The 13,582-nt window shown below is 54.9% G+C and overlaps 2 protein-coding genes across 8 annotated transcripts in view; both read right to left on the bottom strand.

Moving 5' to 3' along the window:
- Positions 1–5,592, bottom strand: part of WDR73 (WD repeat domain 73) — a 92,437-nt gene extending 86,845 nt beyond the window's left edge. For 3 of the 6 annotated variants that reach the window (XM_039257292.1, XM_039257301.1, XM_039257310.1), the window contains exons 1-5: positions 5,540–5,592; positions 4,716–4,783; positions 4,312–4,400; positions 1,998–2,086; positions 1,366–1,430 (exon numbers count right to left, since the gene is read on the bottom strand). In XM_039257292.1, the coding sequence (XP_039113223.1) occupies positions 1,366–1,430; positions 1,998–2,086; positions 4,312–4,400; positions 4,716–4,783; positions 5,540–5,580 (352 nt within the window). In that variant the 5' untranslated portion in view covers positions 5,581–5,592. Of the gene's footprint in view, positions 1–1,365; positions 1,431–1,997; positions 2,087–4,311; positions 4,401–4,715; positions 4,784–5,362; positions 5,501–5,530 lie in introns of those variants that run through there. The other 3 variants (XM_039257319.1, XM_039257324.1, XM_039257332.1) reach the window with 3 other exon arrangements.
- A 911-nt stretch (positions 5,593–6,503) lies between these two features.
- On the bottom strand, positions 6,504–9,484 carry NMB (neuromedin B). 2 transcript variants are annotated; one of them, XM_039257000.1, is made up of 3 exons: positions 9,271–9,484; positions 8,458–8,630; positions 6,504–6,770 (listed from the first exon to the last, which is right to left on the bottom strand). In XM_039257000.1, the coding sequence occupies exons 1-3, from the start codon at positions 9,425–9,427 to the stop codon at positions 6,615–6,617; spliced, it is 486 nt and encodes a 161-aa protein (XP_039112931.1). In that variant the 5' UTR covers positions 9,428–9,484; the 3' UTR covers positions 6,504–6,614. The 2 variants fall into 2 exon arrangements, with proteins under 2 accessions (XP_039112931.1, XP_039112940.1); XM_039257009.1 differs by having other exon boundaries at positions 6,663–6,775.
- Between the last annotated feature and the right edge of the window lie 4,098 nt (positions 9,485–13,582).

Genomic DNA, 13,582 nt, shown 5'->3' on the forward strand with positions numbered 1-13,582 from the left:
ACCACTGTCGCACACGGTGTCTGGGGTGCCAGGTACCATACCAGGCGACACGAAGACCTCACAGCACTGCGCTGAGGGAAAGAAGCCGCACACAACAGCCCGCAGAGTGTATGATCCCATTGAGAGGACATGTTCAGAAAAGGCGGAGGCAGACTAGTGGGTGCCTGGGGCCACTGTGGGCACGGGGACTGCTCAACAGGTGTTCCTGGGGTTATGAAAATGTCCTAAAACTGATTTATAGTAACGGCGGCACAACTCTTGAATGTACTACAGGTCACCGAACTGTACACTTACAATATGTGAATATCAATAAAATTGTAAAAAATCATCACGACTATGAGGAAATGACAAAAACCAGCAGCTACAGCAACAGACAAGTGACAAGGAAGAAACAACGGAGGAAAAGCCCTCTGAGTCAGCGACTTCGAAAGGCAAATGAGCACAACAGCGGCCGCTCTGTACCAATGAAACTTAGGGAGAAGCCGGCAGCTGCCAGACAGTCTGTGGGAGGCATCCACGCCAGGGGCACAGGGACCGGGGGACAGAGGATCACACAGGCGCAGGGCCATGTCCAACAGTGGCTCCGTGCCCGCGAGGCACGCCTCCACCCTGGCCAAGGTGCGAGGATGGAAGGGGCTGGGTCAGGGCTGCCAGCTCTTGGTGCCTGCGGGTGGGAACCGCAAACGCACGGCCGGCCGGAGGGAGCCCTACCCCGCGTGAGGGTACAGGCTCAGCACCTCCAGCTCCTTCCCCTGCTCCCCGGTTAGGGAGCAGACTGACCTCGCCAAGAGGGACACCGGTCAGCCCGGGCTCTTGCTCACTCCTCAGTCCCCACGCCCGAGACCAGCATGCCCTTGGAGAGAAGGGGCCTCCTCGCCCCCGCCGCCACCTCCTCGGCCAGCAGGTGAGCTCCCCGGAGCGGCCCTAGCCCTGCCCTGGCGCTGCCTGGGGGAGAGGCGCCCAGTTCCCTGGGCGTCCTGCCCACGACGGGCCGGGGAACGCAGTCCGACGCGAGCTACAGCAAGCTCGGCGGGGGAGCTGTATGCCACGCGCTGGTGGCTACTTCATCTGTGCCCTCGAAGTAGATACTGCATTTTCATTCCCGCCTGGCTCCGAGAATACTTTTTTTTTTAATGTTTAATTTTTGACAGAGCGCAAGCAGGGGAGGGGCAGCAAGAAGGGGGCAGAGGAGCCAAAGTGGGCCCTGCGCTGTGAGATCACGACCTGAGCCGAGGTCGGACGCTCAACCGACTGAGCCAACCGGGCGCCTCTGAGACTCTTCATAATTGGCTTAGATTGGGGGCCGGGGTGTACGAGTATCAGGCTTTCTTGCAGCCCAGCCCCCACCACGTCAGATTCACTCACCACTGTCCTCTGTGACCTGCCACACATGCAGGTTACAGCCTGGAAGACCACTGGTTACCAGCAACCTATTCGAAACAGATGGGAAGTATCAGTCCAGACAGTGGGGAGCTCCCCGCCTAACTCACCCCCCCCCCCCCAGCTTGGGCTCCTTACGTTCCCCTGCAGGACGGGGTCATCAAGACCAGTCACCCCCATTTAACAGATAAGGGGCAGCCCCAGAGCTCACGGAGAGTCATGGGACCGAGCCCAGGCTTCCACACGGCCTGAGATATCCTGAGGGGACGCCAGCGTGGTGCCTGAACACACAGCCCTGACCCAGAGCCGCCACCCCTGCCGACTGGGGCTGTTAGTGCCCACTACCAAGCACCTGCTCTCTGACAAACTATGGGCACCCTTCTGCCCCATCCTCCCTGGAACAGCTCCCGCGCTCTGTGGGGTACACTCGTCCCAAGGTCAGCAAGGGACACGAAGCTACCGGAATGATGTTTTTTTTTTTTATATTCCGAATCTGGATGTGTGTGCGCCTGTGTGCTGAGCGGGTAGGGGCAGATGTGGCGATCAAGCAGGATTCTCCTGACGTTTCTAGCCACTCCATCCCGAAGGGAGGGGCTGGGTCACAGAGCTGACCATACCTGGTGTCTGGCACGTGCTTCAGGTCAAAGACAGGCGTGTCCGAAAATCCTCCGTGGCAAACCTTGAAATCTCTTTCTGGGAATAAGCCCTGAAATGCAAAGAGGGCGGCCAGTCAGAGAGCCTGCTCCCCCAAGGAACCTTTAGATGAAGTGTGGCTGAGAGGCCAGATCCCAGCCTGGCAGGAAGCCGTGGAAACCCCTCAGCTGGCAACAGAGGTCTGTCCGTGCGGGGTCGCAGTGTGCTGCTGCTTGTAAATGCTGGTCCCAGCCGCCTACACAGCTTCCCCTCTTTCCCGCATCCCAAACCTTCCTCCTAACCTTTCACAGGCCCCTTTGCTACATCACCAGGCCTTCTTAAAATGTTTTATTTATTTCTAGGAGAGAGAGAGAGAGACAGCGTGAGCAGGGGAGGGTCAGAGAGAGAGGGAGTCACAGACTGAAAAAGGCTCCAGGCTCCGAGCTGGAAGTCAGCACAGAGCCCGACGCGGGGCTCGAACCCACGAACCGCGAGATCATGACCTAGGCGAAAGTCGGACACTTAACCGACTAAGCCACCCAGGCGCCCCTCACCAGGCCTTCTTAGACGAGTCACAGAGCTTAACAGCTATATCAAAGACAGCTGGAGTGTGTCAGCCAACGAACCCATCCCCAGTGCCCCCCACATCCTCCCACTGGATGTTAGGTGGGTTCTTTTTTTTTTTTTTTTTTAAGTTTATTGATCTTGAGAGAGAGTAAGAGTGGGGGAGGGACAGAGAGAGACAGGGAGAGAGAATCCCAAGCAGGCTCTGTGCTGACAGCCAGACTCGGGGCTTGAACCCACCCGCGAACTGTGAGATCATGCCGAGCCAAAGTCAGGCACTTAACCTACAGAGCCACCCAGGCACCCCGGTTCTTCTAACAATAAAAATGTAACAGCCACTAATTATCCAGCTGTGTCAGACACTGTGTTTAGTGCTTCTTCTGCATCAGCCCAGTGAATTCTTACAACCATCCTGTCACGTAGGTACTATAATCACCCCATTGAAAAATGACAAAACTAGGGCACAGGGCAGGGAAACAAGTTTGCTAAGGTCACACAGGGATTACGTTGTGAATTGGCACTCAGGTCTGTCTAACCAAAGTTCATGCTCTCAGCCACTATCTCCACTATCTCCAGGTGAGCAACTGGAAGCAGAGGGAAAGGGGAAAAAGCCAGGGGGGACACAGGAGATAAATAAGGTCTCCCATCAAGGCTCAGCAGGGGGTGGGCGTGCTCCTGGCTCAAGCCTGAGTGGTGGGGATCAGGGATATCCAGAGCACTAGGCAGGAAGTTTCCTGCAGGGAAACAGGCCAGGCTGCCCTAGGAGAGGAGTCTGAGTGATCTTATAGCAACGCTGGGCAGCCACTACCTCGTTTCTTCTTCACGTGTTCTCTTCTCGTGGCTTCTGAAACACTGACCTTTTCTGACGTTTGTCCTACTTCAAAGAATATTATTCCTTCCAAGCGTTTGCTGTGGATTCATCTTCCTCTAACCATTCCTTACACGCATTCCCTAAAGTTTTATCTGTGGACATCTGCTTTCATTCCTTAAACACTACACAGTCATGCTAGGTTATCTTAACCATTCTACCATCCTCGATACCCTAACGGCTCCCTAGATATATTTAAAAAAAAATTTTTTTTAATGTTTATTTTTGAGCGCCTGAGCAGGGGACGGGCAGGGAGAGTGGGAGACAGAATCTGAAGCAGGCTCCATGCTGTCAGTGCAGAGCCCGACGTGGGGCCCAAACCCACCAACCATGAGATCATGAACCGAGCTGAAGTCAGACTTTCAACCGACTGAGCCACCCAGGTGCCCCTGGATCTATTTTTGATAAAGTAAAACTGCCCTCTTCGTCTGGGAGCGCTTGCAAATCTCAGACATTCTGTATACCATCTCTGTGCGTATGTGCCTCCCTCTATCAGACCAGAGGGGAGGATCAGGGCTTGTCCCTCTCTCTTCCTAGTATCCAGGGCAATGCCGAGTAGACAACAGCAACTCCCTAAAGGTTTAATAAACAAAGAAAAGGGGCGCCTGGGTGGCTCAGTTAAGTGTCCGACTTCGGCTCAGGTCATGATCTCGCAGTTGTGGGTTCGAGCCCCACATCGGGCTCTGTACTGACAGCTCAGAGCCTGGAGCCTGCTTCAGATTCTGTGTCTCCCTCTCTCTCTCTGCCCCTCTCATGATCGCACTCTGTCTCTGTCTCTCAATAATAAATAAACATTAAAAAAAAAATTTTTTTTAAGTAAACGAAAAAAGTAGACACTTATGCTCAGCATTTGTATTTCTAGTTACCTGGTTTTCTTTGACAGAAAGTCTGAGAGGTAGTATCAGATGAAGAATCTCATTTTTCTTCCGGCTTTCATAGCCAGCAACACAGACTCCTGGGAAAAAAAGGAGCTGTGACAAACTGCTAGGAAGATTCTGGGCCATAGAATGGGGTCTAGACATGCCACCAAATCCTCCAAAGCAGAGATAAATTCCTCCGCCATTGGCATGCAGCCTTGTACTGCGGAATGGAAGAGACTGACTTTAATAAGATGAATATAAGTGCTGACGGAGTGTGAACATTGCTCCAAGCCCAAGAAGAGGCCTCAGATTCCCAGAAGTTCGGGTTGGGACCCTCTGGGCTGAGCTTCAGAGTCCCAGCCTGAGAAGGAAGATTCCATCTCCTTCAGGGCCAGGCAAGGGCACATCACCTTTGTCACCAATCCATTCAAGGACTCGTGTGGCTCCCGAGAGGTCGAATGCATGGAAATCTTGGTACCTGCATGATAAAGACACAAAGTCACACAGGGCACAGCACTTTACAGCTGTTCAAGACGGCCGGGTGGGTAAGGGGGCCCAGGCTCCGGAGGGAGGCAGATCTGGGAGCAGGTCTGTTGCACATTTTAACCCCCGTGTGACCGGGACCAGGCCAGTCACAATATCCCTGAGCCTCGGACCTCATCTATAAAATGGGATTCCGGGGCGCCTGGGTGGCTTAGTCGGTTAAGCATCCGACTTTCACTTAGGTCATGATCTCGCGGTTCGTGGGTTCGAGCCCCGCGTCGGGCTCTGTGCTGACTGCCAGCTCAGAGCCTGGAGCCTGTTTCAGAGTCTGTGACTCCCTCTCTCTCTGACCCTCCCCTGCTCACGCTGTCTCTCTCTCTCCTAGAAATACATAAAACATTAAAAAAATCATAATAAAAATAAAATGGGATTCCCAGAGAACCCAGACTTCCCAAGGCTGACGTGAGGAATCAATGAGACAGATAATCTGTCCAGAGTTCCGCTCATGCTGGCGCAAAATAATTGGTCGCTCGTGTAATTAGTGTCCTCCACAAGCACTGCGCACACAGCGTACCCCACACAACGGTGCAGAGTCGGGTGCGGCTCCCCAGGCGCGGGAGCGGACTTCCAGGCGGAGTCTCAGTGGCGGCCCCGCCCACACCGGGGTCCCTCCTGCCCTCCACCCCGCTCCCGTCCGCCCGCGCCGCCAGCTGCGGGCCCGGGTCCCACGTCCCAGGCCCACAGGCTTTACAAGCGCAAGGATTCCACCAGCCAGTCCTCCGCGGGATCCATGGCAACGCTGCTTCCGCTATCCCACTTCCGCCTCTGAGAACCTTCCCGGGGCAGGCGCGGCCCTCTCGCGAGAAGTGGGCGCGGCCGGCTCGGCCTGCGGGGCGTGGCTCACGCCAACGGGGCGGAGCCGAGAGGTGTCCGATCGCCACCACCAGCGCGCAAGTGCCCTTGACCGGCTGGGTCCGGGATGCTCCCCGGCAGAAGCTCCTGGGAAAATGACGTAAAATCCGGGGTTCCCAGGATGTCAGTACCGGGAGGGGCCTCAGGGACCCAATACCCGCCCGTTTTACGACAGGATATTTGCAGAGCAGGGAGTCCAGGTCAGATAAAATACAGGATGCCCGGTTAAAGTCGAATTTTAGATAAACAATTTTTTTCTTATAGGTTTGTCCATGCAATCTTTAGGACATCTCATACAAAAAAATTATTCATTGTTTATATGAAATAAGGATTTAACTGGGTGCCCTCTATTTTTATTTGGCAACCCTGGCAACCTACCCAAGGGCAGAGAAGAGAATAAGCAGACAGCGAGGGCTGGATCCTAGCTAGGCTTTCTCCCTTGCATGCTCTGGGCACTCCCCTCCAAGCTTGGCGTGGGGATGAAATGAAATGCGGGAAGCAAAACCCCATCTTGTAGTGTAGGCAGCTCCCGTTTACAGGCGAGGAAACATGAGACTTGCCTGTGCCAGCAGGGGGCAGAGGTAAGAACCCAGCGCCGGGCACCGGACCTGGCGTCTAGAACAGGCACTGAGTACCTGCTTGCTGAATGGGCGACTGACTTAGGAGTCCTGAGTAGGCTGGTGTCGTTAAGTGTTCTTGGCTTTTGGAGCCAGCTCCATCTTACTGAACACCCCATCCTCCAGTTGTCCAGCCCCCTTTCCCTCCCATGCCCTCAAACATGGCTGGAAGGAGAGGACCAGACATTCTCCGTAAAAGGCTGGGTTTTATTCACGACTTCAACAGGGAAGCAAGAAATACAGCAGGGACATAATGTGTGTCTGCATTGGCAATGTTCCTGGTGACACAACCAGAAATCACACTGACGGAGCAACAGAGATTTGAGCCCAGGTTTTACGTCCAGATGGGGTCACTGCCAGCGTCCCGTTCAGCTCCTGCCCTGGATGGGCACGGTCTAAGCCACGCTGTCGTATCTTTCTCATTAGTGGTGTCACTTCAGCAGCAGCAGCCTCCTGTACTGAAGGGGAACACGCAGAAGAATTGACCTGGGCTGTGGGGGGAAACGACAGGGGCATCCTGCCATTCCTAAGTGCTAGGCGTCCACAAGGCAGGCGGGGGGGGGGGGGGCAGGCTCTTAGCTTAGGCGGCCTCCCCCTAGCACCTTCCTCCCAGAAGATGAGCCTGGGAGGAGTCGGGGCAGTGGTTTTCTCAGAGTGACAGCCCCAACCAACCTCAGAGTGGTCATGACAGTCAGGGAGATCGGGAAGTGAAGTCCATGTGCGTGCCTGGCCCTGGGCCAGTGTCCATGTTTTCCATCCCCTGCCCTCAGCTCTGCCCCAGACCTCACTTCTGAAGCCCCATCCCCCAGTGCCAGGTGCTGCTTCCTCTGAGACTCGCTAGTTGGTCTGCATGCTTTAGGCCTTCAAGACCAGCAGCCCCAGAAGTGACATCATCTCCCTCCAGACTCAGCCAGCCCAAGCTCGCAGCCCTTACATTTGAGGTCCCCGGGGGCTGGTGGTTCTGTGCCTGAGGAAGGCCAGGGGTGGAGTTGGACCTTCTCCAGGGAAGGCCCCTCCTCCCTTCCTTCAAAACGTATGCACGCCATGCTGGGCACCGTGAGGGACAGGAAGGTGGGTCTGTAACAGGTGCTGCCAGGGAGCTTGCGAATTGCTAATAGCTCCTGTTTATGAAGTGCTTTCTACGTGCCAGGCATCGTGCTGAGCCCGTGACATAAATGGTCTCGTTTAATACGAGATGGGCGCTATTATTCCCATTTTATAAATGAGGAAGATGAGGCTTAGAGGGGTTAAGTGACATTTTTAAGGTCACACGGCTACTAGTTAGGTGAGGAGCCTAGCACGCCGTCCCCAGAACCCACGTTCTACCCACATTACACTGCCTCCTGCCCACGGTAGCAAAGTGCCGGGAGGTTGTGCGGCGTGGGGGCCACCTCAGGAGCGGGGAATGGAAGGGAATGGAGGAGCTGCCCTTCTACCAGGCCAGAGACTAAAGCCGGCCTGGCTCTAGGTTTGCGGCCTTGGATCTCATCAGTCAGTGGTTGGTAGCCAAGGGTAATTGGGCTCCCTCCCATGACCCCTCACAAGAGGCAGTCTGGAGGCATGTTCTCCTGTTGTCACACTGGCACGGGGAGAGGATGCTCCAGTGGATAGAGACAAGGGATACTACTAAACTTCCCACAATGCACAGGACAGCCAGCGCAACAAAGAAGTATCCAGGTGAGGACGTCAAGAGTCCTGAGGTTGAGAAACCCTGCACTGAGGGTCACTGAGGCAGATGAGTGACTGGGAACAGCACTGGCCGAGGTGAATAGGTCTGGACTCTGTCTTGGAGGCTGACTTCTCCTTTCTGGGCCTCAGGGTCCTGACTGTAAGTACACCCGAGGCGCAGCAAACGTGGACAGCTGGGGTGGGGCGAGTCTGGAGGAGGGGGAAGGTCCTGCTGCAAGAGGCTGGCTAACTAATTCTAGGCTGTGATTTTAGACTGGGGCTCGGTAAGGGGAACTACTGAGAAGGTCAGCTTCCTTTCTTTGGAGTCTTCTCCCTTTGAGCTCTAGATCACGGGGAGAGCTTTCCGGGGCCCATCACACCTTGAGGGGCAGTCACACCCGAAGCCCAAGGATGGGGCCAGGGGCAGCCCTGGCTGGGCCTCTCCTGGGCCCAAGATGGGAGCCTGGCTCACCTGGGGGTGAGGTGCTGGGCCGGTGAGGCTCATGCCCAGAACTTTCTTTAGCAGGAGGATCCTGGGCAGATCGTGACTCAGCTGTTGTCTCTGGTCTCTCAGGGACACGTGGGGAGCTGTCCCCAAGGGGAATGGGCTGAGGGTTTCCAGACTCTTCTTGCCCATGAAGTGACCTAGAAAGGGGGTGCCAAGGCACAAAGAAGTCGGGGAGCGAGGATCCTATACCAGTGGGAAAGTTCCCCATCTCTCCCAACTTTCAGTTCTTGCGCAGGAAGATCTGAGAACACCCTTCCTCCTCCGCCTCCTCCTCCTCCCCCTCATCATCATCATCATCAAGGCACCACAAACACCCCTGAGTGGTAGCAAAGCCTGTACCTCGGCTTTTCCTGAACAGGAGGGAACCGCACAGCTGGAAGGAGGGTAGGTGGCCCTCTGTCAGCTGTGCTGCCTGCTTACCAGGGGCCAGGCGAGTGCAAGGAGGAAAGTGGACAATGAAGAGGTGTCAGGAAGGTGCAGGGGCAGAGAGAAGACACAGGAGAGGTCAGAAAGAGGATTCAGTAGACTCTTGCCCAAGGCCAGGGGCACCGGCTGGCAGGCAGATCTAGGATCCAGCCCCAGCTCTGCTTTAACTGGCGAGTGATCTCAGCCAAGCCCCTGAACTATCTGGGTCCCAAGTTTTCCATCTATTAAATTAGACGGGTTCCAGGGTCCTCACCGGCGCGGACACCAGTGTCCGTGACCGAGGAACGACCTGAGAAGGGAAATGGGATCAAAGCAAGGTGAGGGGCGCTTGCACGGGTCCCGAAGACTTACCGGTGGCCCAGAGGTTGCCCCGTGGGTGCACTCGGATCTTGCTGGCCCGGCTGCGGGGCTCCGGGGAATCCCAGCTGAGCGGCGCGGCGCCCGCAGCCAGCAGACCGAAGAGCAGGAGGCCGCAGAGCAGCCGAGCGCCCCCCGCCCGCAGGGTCATGGCTGTGCCCTCGCCGAGCCTCCGCCCCGGCGCGCCTCGCAGCCGCTGGAGCCGCGGCGCCCGCCTTGCCTCCTTTTAAACCCGCGCTCCCGGGGGGGCGGAGCCTGCCCCGAGGAGCCCGCCCCCGGAGCGCTCGCAACCGCCCCGGCCCCGCCCCTCGCAGGACGCCCCGCCCCTGCAAGACCCCAGGGGCCGTGCCCTGACGCTTCCGACGTGGCCTGGGTCCGGCTTCCGCAGGGCCCCACTATCGTCAGGCGGAGGACCCCCTGCGGAGGGGCGAAGCCGGTTCCCCTGACCGTCCCCTCGCCGCTTCCACTGGCTTTCGGCCCACGAGTACCGGTTACTTAGCCTCAGTCTCTCACTTACAAGGGTAGAAGTGGGGGCGAGGACACTAGCGATGCAGTGCCCAGCAAAGTGCCAGGCACCAGGCGTGCCATAAAATGCCTGCCAGCCCTTCCCTTTTAGGGAATATGACCCGCGCTCACCCTGCTCTCGGCCCTCTCCCCGCCAGCACGCCCAAGGTGTTGCAGAAACCACAGCGGGTGCTCGGGTGGGCAATGCGGAACAAGGGATGGGGGGATAGTGAGGACGCTGCACCCCAGGAATGGACGTTCTATTTGGGGGAGACCAGCCTATGGCTTCAGCGAGAGGCGGATCTCTGGGTCAGGGGAGTGGAAAGAGCACCAGACCAGGAGTTCATATATAAACCGTGTGGCTTCACTGAACCTCGCTTTCTTCTGCTGTAAAACAGTAATAACCATGTTGCCCCGTTTTTAATAATTTTACATTTTTTAGCACAGTCACGTTGTGGCAGGAAGCAGCAGTCTTGCAGACGGCCCTCACAGCCAGCACTCTCCTCCTCCCAAGTCCACACCTGTCTTGGAAAGAACTTTTGGGGTCAGTGGCATCACTTAATAAGACACTGCTCCACAGTATACATTTATTTTTGCTTAAAGGTTCACTAAACACCAATGTTCAGGAGCAAGCTGGGCACAGGAGGGGAGACAGAGGATAATTCCCTGCTGCCAAGGGAGTTTACCATCTCACCGGAGAAACGGAGCACCAAAGGAGTGAATGATGGGAGAGTGTGGGGTGCGGACCAGCCCCGGGGTTCAGGGCTCTTCCCTGCAACACTGTACTGCGTGGCTGTGGCAGAAGCTACCCCTCCAGCGTGGCTCAGTAATGGTGCTTCCTCCATCCCAGACAGGGAAGCGTATATGAGAGGCTGGCTGTCATGCCGAGTTCCCAGGAACTGACATCCAGGACAGGGGTACTCCATTTCTGGCCCTGGCTTTTTCCCCGCAATCTCCTTGCTTCACACTCCCCACCCTGGCATTTACACCTCTCTGCATTCTTGTCACTGTCGAGCTGTGGTGTACAGATATAGCTCTTATCACCTTCCCATCATAACAATTCCCTCTGTGACCCCCTCCCTCTCTCTGGCCCACGGATATAGAAATCAGTGGGAACACAACACGAGCTGGTATGGAGTGCTTTGCTTAAATGCTTGAAGGAACCTTATTTGGTAGGTTTATCTCTCATAAAGTGCCAAGGAAACAGGCTCAGAGGTTGAGTCAGTCGCCCAGACGTCACACCAGAATCAGACTTTGGGTCTGCTTGGATCACTCTATCAGGCCCCCAAAGTCATGAGGGGCAGATGCTATTTCCTTAAACCACACCCACTCCCATTTCACCATCAAAGTGTAACCATCTAAAAGTTGGTTTAGATTTCTCAGGGGAGAAAGGGAGCAGGCACTGAATTTAGGGTTTGCCCTCGCTTCTGCAGGTGACCCTGGGACCATGGGTTCTGCTCTGACCGGTTCATTTATACTCCAGTCAAGCCCCCTCTGTCACCGCATGGGTTCACAGCTCCAAACACAGCACCAAGACTGTCCCCAGGTGCCCCAGTGGGATTATGTTATCTGTCAGGCTAGCACAGCAAGCCAGGGACCCTGAGGACGCTGGAGAAAGCAGTAGGGTGGCAGCGCCACCATCAGCATAAAACCCTGTCCCAGGAATGGGCAGCATTAGGCACAGCAGAGAGGGTGGCCTGCCCCAGATAGCACTTCCAAGCTCGATGCCCCAGGGGGTGTGCTAGGCTCTGAGTTTAGAACGAAGACCTCAAGTGCCCGCGGCCTGTTTCCCAAGTCTACTGTGACGGCGAGGGAAGTCTAAGGGCCCCCATCCCACTGGGAAGACTTGACAGTGAATCATATGGGGGCTCACGGAGAAGCTCCTCAGCGCTCACAGTGGGCCCTTCCCAGGTGTCTCTCACATTCAAGGACAATCACAGAAGACGCAGAGAAGAGTCATAAGACAATCCAGATGATGAAGGGGTGGAACATACAGGGCCAGTCCTGTCACATCCAATGCCGACAAAACATTTAAACCGCACCATGGTTTTTAATCAAAGATGGCTTGAAATACAGGACCACACGTATTACTCTTTGCTAGATTTTCATTAAGTTAGGACCGATTACAAGCAACATCTTTTCACAACTGCATCTTTTTTGTTGCTTTCCAAAACTGCTTACTTGCACGCTCCTTTGATCGCCAACACTACTTTGACGTAGTAAAGACTGGTATTATGCCCATTTTATAGATGGGTTAACGCAAGGACAAAGCGTGTTAGTTGCACAGAAACTAAACAAATGGGGAAAAACCAGAGCAGACTTCACGCACGTGAAAGGTGCAGAGGACAACAGAGGAAGCGAAAAGCAGAAACTTAAACATTAGACACACACGAGCCCGGTGAAAAGGAAAGGCAGCAAACGCACAGCTGCTCAAGAAAAGGGCGCTGTGGGGTCACTGGTGGGAAGCCCTAGAGCGCAGGTCCCCGCCTGCGCGGGCCACCCTCAGCGGTCTCAGCTCCTGCTCTACCGCGTCAGGAGGGGAAAGCCCTGTACTGTTGGGAAAACAGCAGAACCTAAGAGGAGGGAAAGAGAATCAGGCTAGAGGATACAATTTCTCAGAGCCGGAGGGAGCACAGAAGGATGAGCTAGAAAATCCGGACATTAACCGTTAGTAAGGAAATACCTCAGAAGCTGAAACTGACAAAACACAGAATGGTTTAAGGCAATATTCAGAGAAAGAAAATCGCTCCATCTGACGAGAAAGGGAGCGGCCCCGGCCCAGCACTCATCAGTATTTGGGTCACGTATTTCAGGGGGACATTCAGTAACTGAAAGAAATACTCCTTAAAGTCCAGAGAGGTGTCGCTGCTTGGAGACCTGCCTGAGCAGCTCACTCCGTCTGACCGGTGTGCGCATCCGGGCAAGCCCACGGGGGGACAGCCTGGAGCCTCTAAGGAATTCCCAGGGGGCCTGCAGGTGTGGGATCTACTCCCAATGAAACGTCTCATTAGATACTACGGAGGTACAAGGAAAGGGTGAGGAGCCCTAATATCGTGACATGAGAACAGCAACAGGTAGGTCTCTTAACTTCTGGTTTCTCTTTTGTAAAATGGAATTTATTCTGAAGACTAAATGAGAGAAAATACAAATCTGTCATAAACTCAAAAGCACTTAGCAGAGCACAGGGCAGATTCTAAGTACCCGGCCTTAGTAGCTGGGTCCTGGAAAAGCAAAGCCTGCTTCACATCGGAAGCCCATTACAGGGGAGGCAGGGGTCCCCGGGCAGCCACTAAAACTGAGTTGACACCGCGGTCAGCAAAATGCCTGTCATCCTGCCAGCTGCCTGGCAGACCAAAAGGCTGGCATATCGACCTCAACTTTTGGCCCATTCCATGAAACATACTCTAGAGTATCTTCTCTTTTTCGTTTAAATAAGTTGTCAGGTTGACCACTTTGATCAAGTCTGATGCCATTGATTTCCTTGCACGCCTGACACAAATCCACAGTAAAACTCTTTTAACCAGACTCCTTGGTTTAAAGCTGGAATCCAGCTTATCAATCTAAATAAACTAGCTAATTAAAGGAAAGGTTCTAGGGAAATGATTCTTTTTGTTTTTAACATTTTTATTATTGAGACAGAGAGAGACAGAGCATGAGTATGGGAGGGGCAGAGAGAGGGGGAGACACAGAATCTGAAGCAGGCTCCAGGCTCTGAGCAGGGGGCTGTCAGAGCGGGGTTTGAGCCCACAAACCTTGAGATCCTGACCTGAAGTTGGACGCCCAACTGACTGAGCCACCCAGG

This window comes from Hyaena hyaena, unplaced genomic scaffold (assembly GCF_003009895.1).
Source record: "Hyaena hyaena isolate Hyena2069 unplaced genomic scaffold, ASM300989v1 scaffold_13, whole genome shotgun sequence".
NCBI classification, from domain to species: domain Eukaryota; kingdom Metazoa; phylum Chordata; class Mammalia; order Carnivora; family Hyaenidae; genus Hyaena; species Hyaena hyaena.